Source organism: Taudactylus pleione, unplaced genomic scaffold, assembly GCF_031769625.1.
Source record: "Taudactylus pleione unplaced genomic scaffold, aTauple2 ptg000229l, whole genome shotgun sequence".
NCBI classification, from domain to species: domain Eukaryota; kingdom Metazoa; phylum Chordata; class Amphibia; order Anura; family Myobatrachidae; genus Taudactylus; species Taudactylus pleione.
Window position 1 is genome coordinate 3486326 of NW_028284631.1, and position 14755 is coordinate 3501080.

A 14755-nucleotide genomic window follows, 5' to 3' on the forward strand; every position below is an offset into this window, starting at 1 on the left:
ATCTCCACTTTGTCTCTCTCCAAGACTAGATTCATTGCAGATATTGTAGATTCATTGTGAGTTTTTAATGGAATCCATTTGTAGTAAGGAACAAAGGGTCTATTACATGGTAAGGATCTATTACATGGTATCAACGGGTTCATAGAATAGATAATGTTTATTTCAGATTGATATGTACAGTACAAAGACCTAGCTCCAATGGGGATCTCTCACCTTGCTCTCACTGGCGCTTACACACACATGGCTGTAAGTGTACTCTCTGTTAAATGTGTGGGTGAGCAGGCGAAGACACTGTAAAATATTCATATGCCAAAATTAGTGACCAGTACTACAAACATTATTTTCTATTAATAACAAACATAATAGCAGTGAACTAGACAGCGATGTATTTAACAAACCATAAATAATTATATATAACCATATAAACGTTCAACAAAATTGCACTATTAGCAGATGTGTCTCTTTAATCCTCATAGGTGTCACCTAGAATTGAATATTATGCCATATAAAAAGACCATACATATAAAAAACTATACATATAAAAGAAGGGAATCTTTCATCAATAGAGAATTTAAAATCCCACTGTCAAGTACATATCAGGGATTGGGAGAAGAAAGAAATATTTTTTTTTAAGGAACAGAAAATTAGGAGATTTAAGCAATTCCACGAAAAAAATGGGGAAAAAAGGGGCAATAGAAAAAATACCATAAGAAACAAACAAACAAAAAAAACACGAATAGAGAGAATATTGATAAAATAGGGGTAACTATTAACAATGAGGATATGAATAAAGACATTGAAAATTATTCAATATTGAGAGATGATAACATTTATAATCTCAGTACAAAAATATATGCAAAAGATGAACATTCCCTGTTGAGTACAGGTCTAAAATTCTCCTCTTCCCCACGGAGTTGGATTCTTTCAGTACTTTTATAACCCTTCAAAAATCTATTTGTAAATTAACAATAATAAAATTGACGACATAGATAGTGCAGGAAAACATACATTTAAGAAGGAATCCACCTTTCCCATCCATCTTATTTAAAAGGTATTTTTTTGAAACCGTTAACAAATTAGTTGTTGAGGAATTGGAACATTTGGGCCAAAAGAAAAAGAAAAAACATCTGAATTTGACCAAAGGAGAAAAAATTGGGAGTAAAAATGTAGGGGGGGGGGGGGGGGGTTAATGAATTTGGAAGGTAATAAAAATGAAATAAAACAAAAGACAATTGGATAACGGTGACACACAGGGGCGTCGGAACAATTTTATGTGGGGGGGCAACATAAAATCATAGCGTGCGGGGTCTGTAGCGACTGCCCCGGACGGTCTGTGGGTGTGCTTTATAGCAATAGGCTGCACAGCCCCTGCAACACACAGAGGAGATGGTGTAATGTGTGTTTTTTATTTTAAAGACCGCGCATTATACCTTCTTCGTGCGGTGCAGGGGCCATGCAGCCTATTGCTATAGAGCACATCCCCTGACCGTCCATAGCTGATGCGCCTTTCAAATGTTCCGACATCTATGGTAATACATATAAAACCTTTCAACACATCCAACAGATAATATTAAGAAGAATTCACCAATTTGACTAATAGGGCTTTTAGAGAATGCACAAATACAGAAGGAGAACTTTAATTTATAGATATATAAAAATCCATCTAAACCCGTAATTTATGTTCTTCCTAAAGTTTATAAAAACAAACAGAATCCCTCATGTCATCCTATATACTGCGGGTGTCAATAGAATCACCAATAATTTATCCACTTGGGTTGACCACCACCTCCAACCTTTGGTTCAAAATAATCCATCATATGACATATATAAAAGATACCAGTGATTTTTTTGTTTAAGTAAATGAAAAAATATTGATTTTGCAGGGTGGCAGATATAAATAGTCTTTATACCATCATAGATTCTAGTGAAGACCTATTGGCCCTACAATGTTGTCTTTATAATACAGATAAAAGTGAAAATTTAAAACAATGTATTTTAGATAGTGTGAAATTTAATTTGATGCACAATTATTTTTTACAACTCATTGGTACGTCCATTGGAACCAGGGGCCTGATTCATTACAGATCGCAACTGCGATTACACACGTAGACAGACGATTGTTGCGTTCTGCGCATGCATGAAGGCCTCACTGCGATCACACTGCGATCGCAGACACTACGCAAACCCATCGCAGAGTGATTGACAGGAAGTGAGCGTTTGGGGGTGATGACGGGGGGGGTCGGTGAAATGCAGGCGTGTCAGTGCTTTTAAACGCTGTTACAGGGATGTGCATAAATTAGCCACTGCGGTATACGCAGCTTTAGCTCCCACCGCATGCGATGAGGTTAGCAATTTCTGAGTAAGGTCTGACATTGTGCAATTGTGTGTGTTACTCGATGTTACCGATGGTTTCGCTGTTTTGCTAAGTATTACGGATGTGAGTATAGGGAAGTGGGCGTCCTTATGTTAGGCTGTGACGGTATAGCGAATTCAAACATTAGCATATTTTTGCAGTCGGTCTGCGTGCGTAATTGCAGCTGCGATCCGTAATGAATCGGGCCATAAGTTCATTTATTGCAATTTCCCTTAATTTTATTGTAATATTTCTTATTTGAAATTATTTATTAATGTATTTGTAACAAATAGTAGAATAGAAATGTGTTTAGTTGATGGAAATAATTAATCAAATTGGGAACTAAAAAGCTCCTGTTTATTCTTGTTGATGTTTAATGCATAATTATTCTCCTGCCTTACATGTGGTCACCTCCTATGTGTGTAACGTGTAGGGAAGGGGGAAGAAAGGAGCAGAAGCTGTTGTCAAATATAAGGTCTGATTCTAAGTTGGAAGCAAGTAGAAGATCTAGCGATTTGTAGCAAACTGCACATACTGCTCTCTCTGTCCGTATAATAAACGTTTCTGGGTGTCAACTGGACAGCCACCTAGCCAACACACGCAAGACGACCTTTTTGTGGGAGTGTGTTCCAATGGACAGAAATGACACGGGCCATAGAATAGAATGTGTCATGTGTTCCACACATAGAAAGTTACCACATATAAGACAGGAGAATAATTATGCATCAAACATAAACAAGAATAAATAGAAGCTTTTTAGGGGGCAATCAATTAGTGCAGGGGGGGGGGGGGAATCAGGGCTTCCCTTTCTGAATGCAGACTACTCACAGAAAGGAACATTCATAATACCACAATGTTGACATTTCTGATGTTGACATAGTTTAAATGTTGAGTTTTCAACATGTCGGCATCTGCAGAACGTTGACATGTTCACAATGTTGACACATGAGATGTTGACATTCTGCATGGACTAGTTGTGGAGGGTTAGACTAACGGGAGGGTTAGGGTTAGGCACTAGGGAAAGGTTAGGGTTATTCTGCAGGAGGGGAGGGTTAGGGTTAGGCACTAGGGAAAAGGTTAGGCTGCAGGAGGGTTAGGGTTAGGCACTAGGGAAGAGGCTAAGCTGCAGGAGGGGAGGGTTAGGCACTAGGGAAAAGGTTAGGCTGCAGGAGGGGAGGGTTAGAGTTAGGCACTAGGGAAAAGGTTAGGCTGCAGGAGGGGAGGGTTAGGCACTAGGGAAAAGGTTAGGCTGCAGGAGGGGAGGGTTAGGCACTAGGGAAAGGTTAGGGTTAGGCTGCAGGAGGGTTAGGGTTAGGCACTAGGGAAAAGGTTAGGCTGCAGGAGAGGAGGTTAGGGTTAGGCATCAGGGAAAAGGTTAGGCTGCAGGAGGGGAGGGTTAGAGTTAGGCACTAGGGAAACGATTAGGCTGCAGGAGGGGAGGGTTAGGCACTAGGCAAAGGTTAGGCTGCAGGAGGGGAGGGTTAGGCACTAGGGAAAGGTTAGGGTTAGGCTGCAGGAGGGGAGGGTTAGGGTTAGGCACTAGGGAAAAGGTTAGGCTGCAGGAGGGGAGGGTTAGGCACTAGGGAAAGGTTATGGTTAGGCTGCAGGAGGGGAGGGTTAGGGTTAGGCACTGGGGAAATGGTTAGGCTGCAGGAGGGGAGGGTTAGGCACTAGGGAAAAGGTTAGGCTGCAGGAGGGGAGGGTTACGCACTAGGGAAAAGGTTAGGCTGCAGGAGGGGAGGATTATGGTTAGGCACTAGGGAACAGGTTAGGCTGCAGGAGGGGAGGGTTAGGGTTAGGCACTAGGGAAAATGTTAGGGTGCAGGAGGGGAGGGTTAGGGTTAAGCACTAGGGAAAAGGTTAGGCTGCAGGAGAGGAGGTTTAGGCACTAGGGCAAAGGTTAGGCTGCAGGAGGGGAGGGTTAGGGTTAGGCACTAGGGAAAAGGTTAGGCTGCAGGAGGGGATGGTTAGGCACTAGGGAAAAGGTTAGGCTGCAGGAGAGGAGGTTTAGGCACTAGGGAAATGTTTAGGGTTATGGTGCATACACACGGTCAGATTTTTCTTCAGATCTGAATGATAACGATTTAAAAAATCGTTCAATCTTTCATATCTGAAGGAAAATCTGACATATCTGACATGCCTGAACAATGGACGATGAACAATGCGCGTTCCCGATGGTCAGATAACGATATCTCACATCTGATGTGTTTGCAGTCAGACTTGGACGATTCCATTCATTTTAATGCAGTCAAAAATCATTCAATTGTTCAAATCGTTCAAATCTTTGGTAAAATCGTTCAAATCGCTCATCTGACAGATCTGACAAATCTGTCCGTGTGTATGCACCATTAGGCTGCAGTAGGGGTGCACATATGAACATGTCGACATTCTGCAGATGCCGACATGTTTAATGTCAACATTTAAACAATGTCAACATCATAACTGTCAACATTGTGTTGTTGACATTATGAATGTTGACACTGTAAAAGCTGTCATTATGATTACATCCCTTTCTGTGGGTAGTCTGCATTCAGAGAGGGAAGCCCCGATTCCCCCTCCTTCCCCACTGCACCAGAGAGAAATGCTGCCATCAATAAGCTGCATGACATCACAAGAAGATCTCAAGTACTCGGCGCACTTCAACCAATATAATATAGTTATTCAAACACACAACAGTGACATATGAAGACATTCCCAACAGCCCCTCATTCTCATAATAACTTAGCAATATTTTTAGAGGAAAAGAAAGTAAGAGTGTAAATGAATAGAGGCTGTGTTCCCAAAGTGGAAGTACAGTAGGTTGGACATTGATAAGTGCTGTTTACACCCAGCGCATTTTCGGGAGCTAATACAGTAATACTTCCAAAGATATGGAAGTGAGCAAGCAACCAGGGGCACTGGTCCATATAAAGAAGCAAGTGTACATGATTTATAACAATTGATTTTCTGGTGTTGGGAATATGTTTATTTCAGTTACGTGACAAAAGCATGAAGAGGACATTGAAGTTGTATTTTTGTGCCGTTATGTTTATTTTCTACAGTCCTGTGACACATAAGATCTTACTTTGACCAGAAAAAAATAGCACAATTCTGGATAACAACCACCTGCCCTGTGTAAATGAACAGTGTCTGTTCTAAATTGCAAATCACTATAGCAGAAGCTTAGGTGCTGTTACATCAAATTGATAGAGATAATACATAACATCAAGACTGTAGTAATACGATAAGTCAGCATATATTTAGTTATTTTTGACATTTTTAAATAAAGCAGATTTAAAATCATATACATAATGTGACTGTATATGAGTGAGGTGGGATTACGCAGGATGGCTGTTTTCAATGGGCACGATTCTATTCAACGCAATGTAAATAGCGCCGGAGTGAGCTCCCGGAGCTATTCAATACACCGTGCTGCCAAGTCCGACTAATGATTTCTTCTCTCATCCCTCCGGGGATGAGAGCAGAAATCCGACAAAAGTCCCGGCGCGAGGCTGTTCTCTGCCCTTCGCGCTTGGAAAACAGCCTCGCGCCGGGAAGTTAGGTCGGGGAATGCCCGTTATCGCGCCTAAACACCCTGTTCAATGCGCGAGAACGAGCCTTCCCCGACCTAACATCGCGATGAATTGAATAGCTCCGGGAGCTATCTCCCGGCGCTATTTACATCGCGTTGAATAGAATCGTGCCCAATGAATAGTAATGCGGAGTAAGCTCCGTACCTTGGCAGCCAGCTCTTTCTGTCTCTCACTGGCGGTCTCCAGTGGGTTTTCCTCCACGTGTGGGGACCCCTGCTCTGTGAGTTGCACCAACTGACACGTAGGGCTGAGTGGCGGCATCTCATCACTAGGAGAAGGAGTAAACGCGTCTGTGGCTCCCCTGAGTGTGGCTTCCAGTTTCTCCCGTAGCAGCAGGTAATGCCGGGTCCTCTCAACCTGAACAAATACAATAACGGGAAGACATAGTCTAAACCTCTAACTTTCAACTACATTCTGCGAAACCACCTCAGGGACCAAAATGGTGGTGAAGATGCAATTTATTATGGTCATTGTAAATCCTAGATGCTAACCAAGAAGCCTATCTTGTAAAATACTATGAGTGAGGTGCTATGTTTTACTAAATAAAGCTCCAATAATAAATCTGAGTCACATTCTATTGGACAAGCACTCATTGCAAAAAGTCTCTTCACATTCCGCAATCAGTCTCAAAATTCTGAACAAAATATCCATTAGTGACTTTCAAATCAATATCTGGTATGTAACTGAAGATTCCTCAAATTCCCGTAAAAATGCCACCATTGATGACGGTGAATGTACCTGACTAACATTTCAAATGTTGTGTTTTGGGTTTTTTTTAAAGGAAAAATACGATGAAATGGGAAATACCTCCTGAAGTAGGCTGAGTTTCTCCAACTCCCATTGATGGTCAAGGATTAAGCTGTCACTTCGTGGCCGCCAGCCTGCAAGGTTCTCCTCACCCCTCACGTATGCCACAGAGGTGTCTAGAACACGCCTGCGTCTCCTCTGCATGCCTAGATGGACATAACAACGCAGTAAAGTGCATTAGCATGGTTGTGATGATTTCAGGAAAACTTCTATGTCTACTTCAATATATAACTATCTATTCTTCATTATATTCATATATTTGATACAGTCAAACAGTGCAAGCTCTCAGCCATGTTTATGACTGAAGCTAAAAGACAATGGATCATTGTAGGACATTGCCTAGACTATTTACTGTTATTGTAAGATAATGGTTGAAAGCCACGGCATCAGATGAGACATCTGGCAAGACTGGTACAGCAACTAAGGCGATGGATGGGAAGAATTGACTGAAAGTAGAAGAAAGTCACTCACCTGGACTGCTGGCTTCTGCAACCCGGCAAAGACTGAGCTCATATACTCCAGTTACACGGTTACTGTGGAAAAGAGAATCATTGATCTAATGTACAAATACAAGTGGATATAACTTTTCAGTAGAGTCATAAGCCCCTATTGGTGTAGCCTCCTCTCAGTTGTTTTATCTTGCTTTATAACAGAAAGAAATGTAGCTTCATATGGAGCACCATATGTGAAACATTTACACCAAGGGGTCTATTTATGAAGCTGCAGTTAGGCTTCCGGTGACCAGGAGATGCCCTCACTGAAGAGCCTCGTCATGGTAAATTGCAGTGGTAGAACATTATATATAATATATCCATAGAACTTACTCCCAGTAATGGTCTAAAGGGGCCCATACATCAGCAATCACAAAAAAAAGCTGACTCTGCATTTTTTCCCCTGATTTAGCGATTCTCCAATCCACCAATATGCTCCCATACACTGCCGATATTTTTCAGTGACTTCTAGATCTGTTTCACCCAAAGATCAGATCTGCAAATCATGAAAGTGCCCATAAGTCATCTCTAAGGGTCATAATTTTACTAGTCACATTTAAAGAGAATTGTTCTATTAACGAAACGGTCTTTAAAATGACTGACCCCATACACTGGCAAATTGCAGCCCCAAATGGTTGGCGAAATCCAGCATGTCGGACAACTGATTCCATACACCTTTTTGGTCGGAATTGGCAATCGGTGAACCCCACATATTTCCAAATTGTTTACACCATCATCTGCAAAATGCAGAATTGCCCCAATTGATTGATAATGTATGGGCCCATAACTTAATATAGGAGTTTGTTATGATGATAGCCCTTGTCATCATTGCTTCGAAAAGCATGAGTGAGAAGTTTTGTGCATACGAGTTTTTTTTGTATATTCGTATTTGTAAAGATACTGAAGACATATGTTCCACATATGCCCACAGACAGCAGTGCCAGGGTGCATCACTATTAATCCATGATCTACTTCTGTGGATCCTTGACATAGTTCTTGTTTATATTATAAATATATGTCCTCGAATTAACACACAGGTAATGTTACGACCAGACAAGAGCATTTACTCCACTCAGCTCCTGCACTTTGGATTGAGTCAGGTATATTGCTATCCTTATGCGCTGTTATCATGAACTAACCTTTCGGATGCGCGCAGGCTGCCTGTACCAAACAGGTTTCGGATGGAGCGGCAGGCAGGCAATTTGGCATCCCGAGAATAAAAGACCATGCAGAAGTCTTTGGTGATCACCGCTGGCTGTGTACAATTCTCCATCTTTGGGAACAAACAGTTTCAGTTTATTTTTTCCCTTAGTCATTTAAATTACTGATATACAGTAAATGGCAAAAACCCAGGTGAACGTGCATCGACCCGAGTTTGGCATATGTCTGAAAGGTCTGACTCAAGTTGACAGTTCAGGGTCTGTGACCCTGGTCGCTCTTAGGGTTTTTCCCGGGACTTGCAACCTGGCTCAAGTCTGAAAGGTGCGGCCCAGGTTCTGATGACCTGGGTCACACCTAAAGAAAATGATTGGCCAGGGACAGTAGCGCTTGAAGATTACATCATCTCCAAGCATCCACTCAATGCCAGGGTCACTGGATGACCAAGGTCGGGTGTGAATACCCAGGTCGTCACCGATGTGTGAAAGGGGTAAACCGGCCTCAATCCGTGCTCAGTGTCCTGGGTCTGAGCCAGGTTGAAGCCAGGATTTTAAGTCTGAAAGGCGTATTACTATGATTATTGTGTCCCAACAATATACTTTCAGTCCAGCATGGAAGTTTAATCAGAAGTCATAGTTTTCCTCGGTGTAATGGAATAATATTGGGTGGAGGTGCACATGGTAATCTATACCTTAGAAATACTTTTTTTATTGATACTCATTAATAGTATTTAAAGCTGACCAGGTTGGCAGTTTCACGCTATCGGATGAATGGTGTCTTATGTGACCACAGCACCTAACAGAGTTAATTTTATTTCAAGCTTGTATTGTTAGGGAAACGTAAGGATATTTAAACTATGTGTAAAAGAAAACATCGGTCAGTCTAATAACATGTGCCGTATTTCTAAGCAGCCAATCAGATGTGAGCTTTGAAAATGCAATGTACTATCTGGTTTTATGCATTACGGGACAATGATATATGATCGGTCTAATTTCTGGGCATGCGCAATGCAAATGGCGCCGTGCATGCTCTCTGTGCTTCAGCCGCTAAGAATACATGGTTAGGTTTTCAGCTAAAGTGTAGAAATGCAAACACTTTATTTTGCAGGTGGTTAATACTGATACACAGGAACATTTACAGGGACAACTCTTTAAAACCTGGGACTGTCCCTTGAAATGAGTTACATCTGGCAACTATATACGTGTCTCACCTCTACATAGGCAGACAGCGTCATGTAGATCTTCTCTCTGTATGGAGTGACACGATTCAGCAGTAGGGAGTTGTGCATAGAGCTGTCCCATGCCACGTCAAAGTGATAAAATGTCCTGCCACGACAAGAAGGGATTTAATGCAAGCTGCACACACACATATAGCAATACCGTACACACACATAGACACTACAGTACACTGGGTGACACACACACACACACACACACTATAGACTCTATTCACCAAGGTGTGTATAAATAACACATCTACACACTGAGGTGTAGATTTACCAAGACTTCCAAAAAAGGAAAAGTAGAGTTGTTGCCCATAGCAACCGGATTCTAGTTATAATTTTAAACAGCTCCACTTTTAATTACCCCTGAATGTACCGGCACAAAGTGTTTATCTGGGGAAAGAAGTTTAGTGGTTCCTCCTCATCATGTAACGTTAATGTCAGGAACTTCCAGCTTACCCTTGTAAAAGGGATAGTCTGAGAGCTGTGGTACTCCCATTTACCTATAGATTTTACCAGATTACTATGTGCACCAGCATACATTTTTAACCAGTGAAGTGATTTCACATGCTGGGCACTCTACTATCCCAAAGAGATTGACAACCACCATTGTGATGGATTGATTTAAATTGGACCAACATACCCATAGCAAATAGAGTCTTGTGAATACACTATGTTATTTTATTACCAAACAAAATACATGAAATCAGATACTGACAGATAATATACATGTATATTAATACACAAATTAAAAGCAGTCTGTGTTTTATTTTGGAAAAATGATATGTGTATATGTAAAGCACACTATAAACCTGAAAATGATATATGTATATGTAAAGGCACACTATAAACCTGAAAATGATATGTGTATATGTAAAGGCACACTATAAACTTGAAAATGATATGTGTATATGTAAAGCACACTATAAACCTGAAAATGATATGTGTATATGTAAAGGCACACTATAAACCTGAAAATGATATGTGTATAAGTAAAGGCACACTATAAACCTGAAAATGATATATGTATATGTAAAGGCACACTATAAACCTGAAAATGATATGTGTATATGTAAAGGCACACTATAAACCTGAAAATGATATGTGTATATGTAAAGGCACACTATAAACTTGAAAATGATATGTGTATAAGTAAAGGCACACTATAAACCTGAAAATGATATGTGTATATGTAAAGCACACTATAAACCTGAAAATGATATGTGTATATGTAAAGGCACACTATAAACCTGAAAATGATATGTGTATATGTAAAGGCACACTATAAACATGAAAATGATATGTGTATATGTAAAGGCACACTATAAACATGAAAATGATATGTGTATATGTAAAGGCACACTATAAACCTGAAAATGATATGTGTATATGTAAAGGCACACTATAAACCTGAAAATGATATGTGTATATGTAAAGGCACACTATAAACTTGAAAATGATATGTGTATAAGTAAAGGCACACTATAAACTTGAAAATGATATGTGTATATGTAAAGGCACACTATAAACATGAAAATGATATGTGTATATGTAAAGGCACACTATAAACCTGAAAATGATATGTGTATATGTAAAGCACACTATAAACCTGAAAATTATATGTGTATATGTAAAGGCACACTATAAACCTGAAATTGTATGGTCCATGACTGGTTTGTGTGGATAATAGTTTGCACAAAAAGTCTTTATTTTGACTGTTTAATTGCGGAGTTGCAGTCTTTTTCTTACTGTCATTTAGTCTGGGTGGCCTGCCATTATTTTGCTATGTGACAATGACAAATGCCTATCAGAGTTTCACTCACGTTTAGAGTTAGTCTATTCTAGGTAACCAGAACAATAGCATGAGACTTGGCTGCTGTATTAGAACATTGTGGGCTTGCTAACTCTAAACTTCCAATTTAATAAAACAAAGAGAAATTAGATGACAGATAGAGCTCAAAAGACTAAGGAGTCTATTTACTAAGCCTTGGATGGGGATAAAGTTGACGGAGATAAGGTGCCAGCCATTCTTGTGAGCCTTGCTTCAGATCACAAAATATCTGCCTCGACTGTATCTAGGCAAAGATGCACTGTAATGGCAGCTAATATACAATAGCTACAAGTGATTTCATTATGCCTAGCCTATAGCACACTGCCATCTAGACCAGTGCTGCTGAACTTTTTGTTAATAAGTAGACCCCCCCACACACACACACCAGGTCTGTATACAGGTATCCCAGATGACAGTGTGCCATTTTATTGGAGACCTAAATAATTAATGCATATCTTAGAATGAGAGTGATACACAGGATAACAGATTCTAGGACCTCTGGTCTAGACCCTTATTTGCTGCTTTAGTCGTCTCTGCAATGAACAGCCAAGACAAAGCACAGTATAGGGGATTTATGGCCAGGTTACATTTTTTAATGCTACTAAAAACGTGAGTGAAACACGTGCCTGCCTTTGATATGTACTTGTCATTGACATTAGCATTTTTGCTAGCGAATGGAGATCACTGTAGACTTCCCGCATGCAAATATCTGTATTAATCACATTAGTCAGCAGGATATGTGTATGCCAGTGCAATGAAACACAAAATGGGACCCAACCATAACAATAGCAAACACTAGTTACAGTGGTGTTTGGTATGGTGACATAAAGCAATGGTTTGTAGTTTGAGACTTGATTACAGTCTAATCTTACTAGTGAATGCATATGGTAATTGTTATGTGGGGATCCCTATACACCTATTGTTTTTATTATTGGATTAATTTAGTCTACCTGCATTAGTTAACTGAATAAAAGGAAATTAGTTTGGAACCAGGTAAACATAGATGTTGGTACTTACCTAAAGTTCTCCTAATGTTCATAGAACCACAGACTGCACTGAATGTGTATCAATATACTCTTATATAAGAAATGTCCCCACAGTTTTACACAGTAACCAGTTCATTAACAATAGAGATGGCAGGTGAGAAAGGAAAATATGAAAATGATACAGAAGCACAGGTAACCCAATGATAAAGGAGCAGGATCATGGTAATATTATTTACAAGGCAGAAGAGATAATGAGATAGATGAGGTGACAGAAGAGCAGGACACAGCAGGGGAGAGGTAACAGGAGCAGGAGGGAAATTAGGGAATATTTATAAAAGTAGAAAACTAGACAATGGGAATTGGGATAACGGTAAATGAGATCAGTGTATCTGCATGAGGGTATTATTAGGAGTGGAAGAGAAAAAGGGTTATCCATTTGCAGAACAATAATGGGACATCTAAGTGACCGGCACATGCTATTACAAGCATGACACCAATCCAAAGTAATATAATAGGAAAGGGAAAAGACAAATATGTTATACTATATGTTATATTATATATTAAATATATGTTGACAAAACTATTTCTAAACCAGAAAAAAATGTATACAGCGAATAGAGACATTGGCCCAAATGTAATAGACTGCGAGTCACAGGCAGCAGCGAGATTTCTGTGATTTAGTGGCTGGATTACAAGCGGCAATTTTTAAAAATTCCAAACCAGGTTCATTTTGCCTTTTTTCTAAAAAAATGCTGCTATGAACTAAGTGGCTAAGCCACCAAAATGATGCCGCTGTCCCCAACTCACAGGATATAACATTTGGGCCATTATGGGGAAAGAAGACATGAATTTGGAAGAGAGTGGCACAGAGGGCAGAGTAGAAGCACTAAGACATGGAGAAAGAGACAGACAAGGAGATAAGAGGGCAGAATAACAGAAATGAGTACCTGGTGCCCCGCCCGGATTTGCTGCTGAAGGTGGGAGCCCCAAATATACAGAGTGAGAGAGTGTGAGTGCATTGGGGCAATACAAGACAAAGTATGGTGGGTAACCCAAACACAGGGAGTGATGAAATAATGTAGTGCATGGAGGGAGAGGAATCGAGAGTCATCTGACCATTTCTAGGACCGTGCTGTAATCTCTACTCACCCTCCTAAAGAGGCTGCAAAGTCTAAATACTTAGGGGCTTATGTAATAGGTAGCGAACTGCAGCCATTGCGGGAACTCCGCCGAGTCTTCCTGTATTTTTAAAGCGGCAATCATTTTAAAGGCAACACCAAGCTGAATTTGTATGGTGGGTAGGTGTGAATGAGCCCTTATTGATGAAAAACGCTTCAAAAGTGGAGTTGTGCTACTGCGCTCCCTCTCACTATGGGCCTGATTCAGATGTACGCTAAATGCCACCACAGCTGCCAATTTGTACACAGCAGCTACATCGCAGCCATCTAGATTTGTATTGAGACGCCTACTGCCGGCTTCACAAATCCAAGGAACTGTGTACAAAGGCGAAGCATCGGTCGCAGACCAGTCTATTATAAGACTTCTGAGTAACCCTATGCCTATGGTCCCGCAGAATGACCACAGGAACTGAAACGTCGGAGCCATTTTTACTGCGGCATCTCAGTCGCAGTCTGAAACACACCCTGAAAACGGTGGCGCCACTCTGTTGCTTCTCACAGACTGCCTGTCAATCACTTTGCAAATAAATCCTCGCAGCGAGCAACAACAAAAATTTAACGACACATGCGCAATGCGACTCAGACGCATGTGCAGATTACTGATAATCGCTCAACTGCGATGTAAATATCTGCATTGTATCATCTCTGAATCAGGCCCTATACCACAGTCTCCCTGCCTGGCAGGCACAGCCGAAAATGATAATGGTAATTGTCTACATTTGCCTACTTTTTATTACTCGTATAATACCGCAGACTTGCATACTAAAAAGTAAGGATGTGCAGGCTCGGAATAGTGTGCGGATTTTCCCGCCAAATTTGTTTGTGGTTTTTTTTCCCGCCAAAAATCGGGACTAAGAAAGAGGCAAAACGTCATCTTTCATGGACAAACATCATCTTTCATGGACTTTGCCCAGGAATGATGATGTTTGTCCATGAAAGATGACGTTTTGCCTCTTTCTGAGACCCAATTTTTGGCGGGAAAAAAAAATCAGAATTGGGCGGGAAAATCTGAACTAATCCGAGCCTGCACATTACTACTAAGAAGCAGTGTGTGAAAATTGTATGTTCTTACAGCTAAAATGTACGTGCAGTACTTTGTATTTTATTTTTTGCCTAAATAGCTAAATACAAAGAGACAAGGACAAGAGACAAGTGCC

The 14755-nt window shown here is 40.6% G+C and overlaps 1 protein-coding gene and 1 long non-coding RNA gene across 8 annotated transcripts in view; one reads left to right on the forward strand and one right to left on the reverse strand.

Annotated features, from left to right (window-relative positions):
- The window catches only part of LOC148517041 (uncharacterized), a 31346-nt gene extending 23903 nt beyond the window's left edge, over positions 1-7443 (forward strand). Inside the window, exon 4 of the long non-coding RNA XR_015879335.1 lies at positions 6707-7443. This is a non-coding gene — a long non-coding RNA (uncharacterized LOC148517041). The remainder of the gene's footprint in view (positions 1-6706) is intronic.
- The window catches only part of KIF1A (kinesin family member 1A), a 238983-nt gene that overhangs the window by 10826 nt on the left and 213402 nt on the right, over positions 1-14755 (reverse strand). For 4 of the 7 annotated variants that reach the window (XM_088479232.1, XM_088479230.1, XM_088479231.1 and 1 more), the window contains 6 exons: positions 9592-9706; positions 8363-8496; positions 7204-7265; positions 6733-6878; positions 6070-6282; positions 214-291 (listed from right to left, as the gene is read on the reverse strand). In XM_088479232.1, the coding sequence (XP_088335358.1) occupies positions 214-291; positions 6070-6282; positions 6733-6878; positions 7204-7265; positions 8363-8496; positions 9592-9706 (748 nt within the window). Of the gene's footprint in view, positions 1-213; positions 292-6069; positions 6283-6732; positions 6879-7203; positions 7266-8362; positions 8497-9591; positions 9707-13367; positions 13392-14755 lie in introns of all 7 variants that reach the window. The other 3 variants (XM_088479228.1, XM_088479227.1, XM_088479233.1) reach the window with 1 other exon arrangement.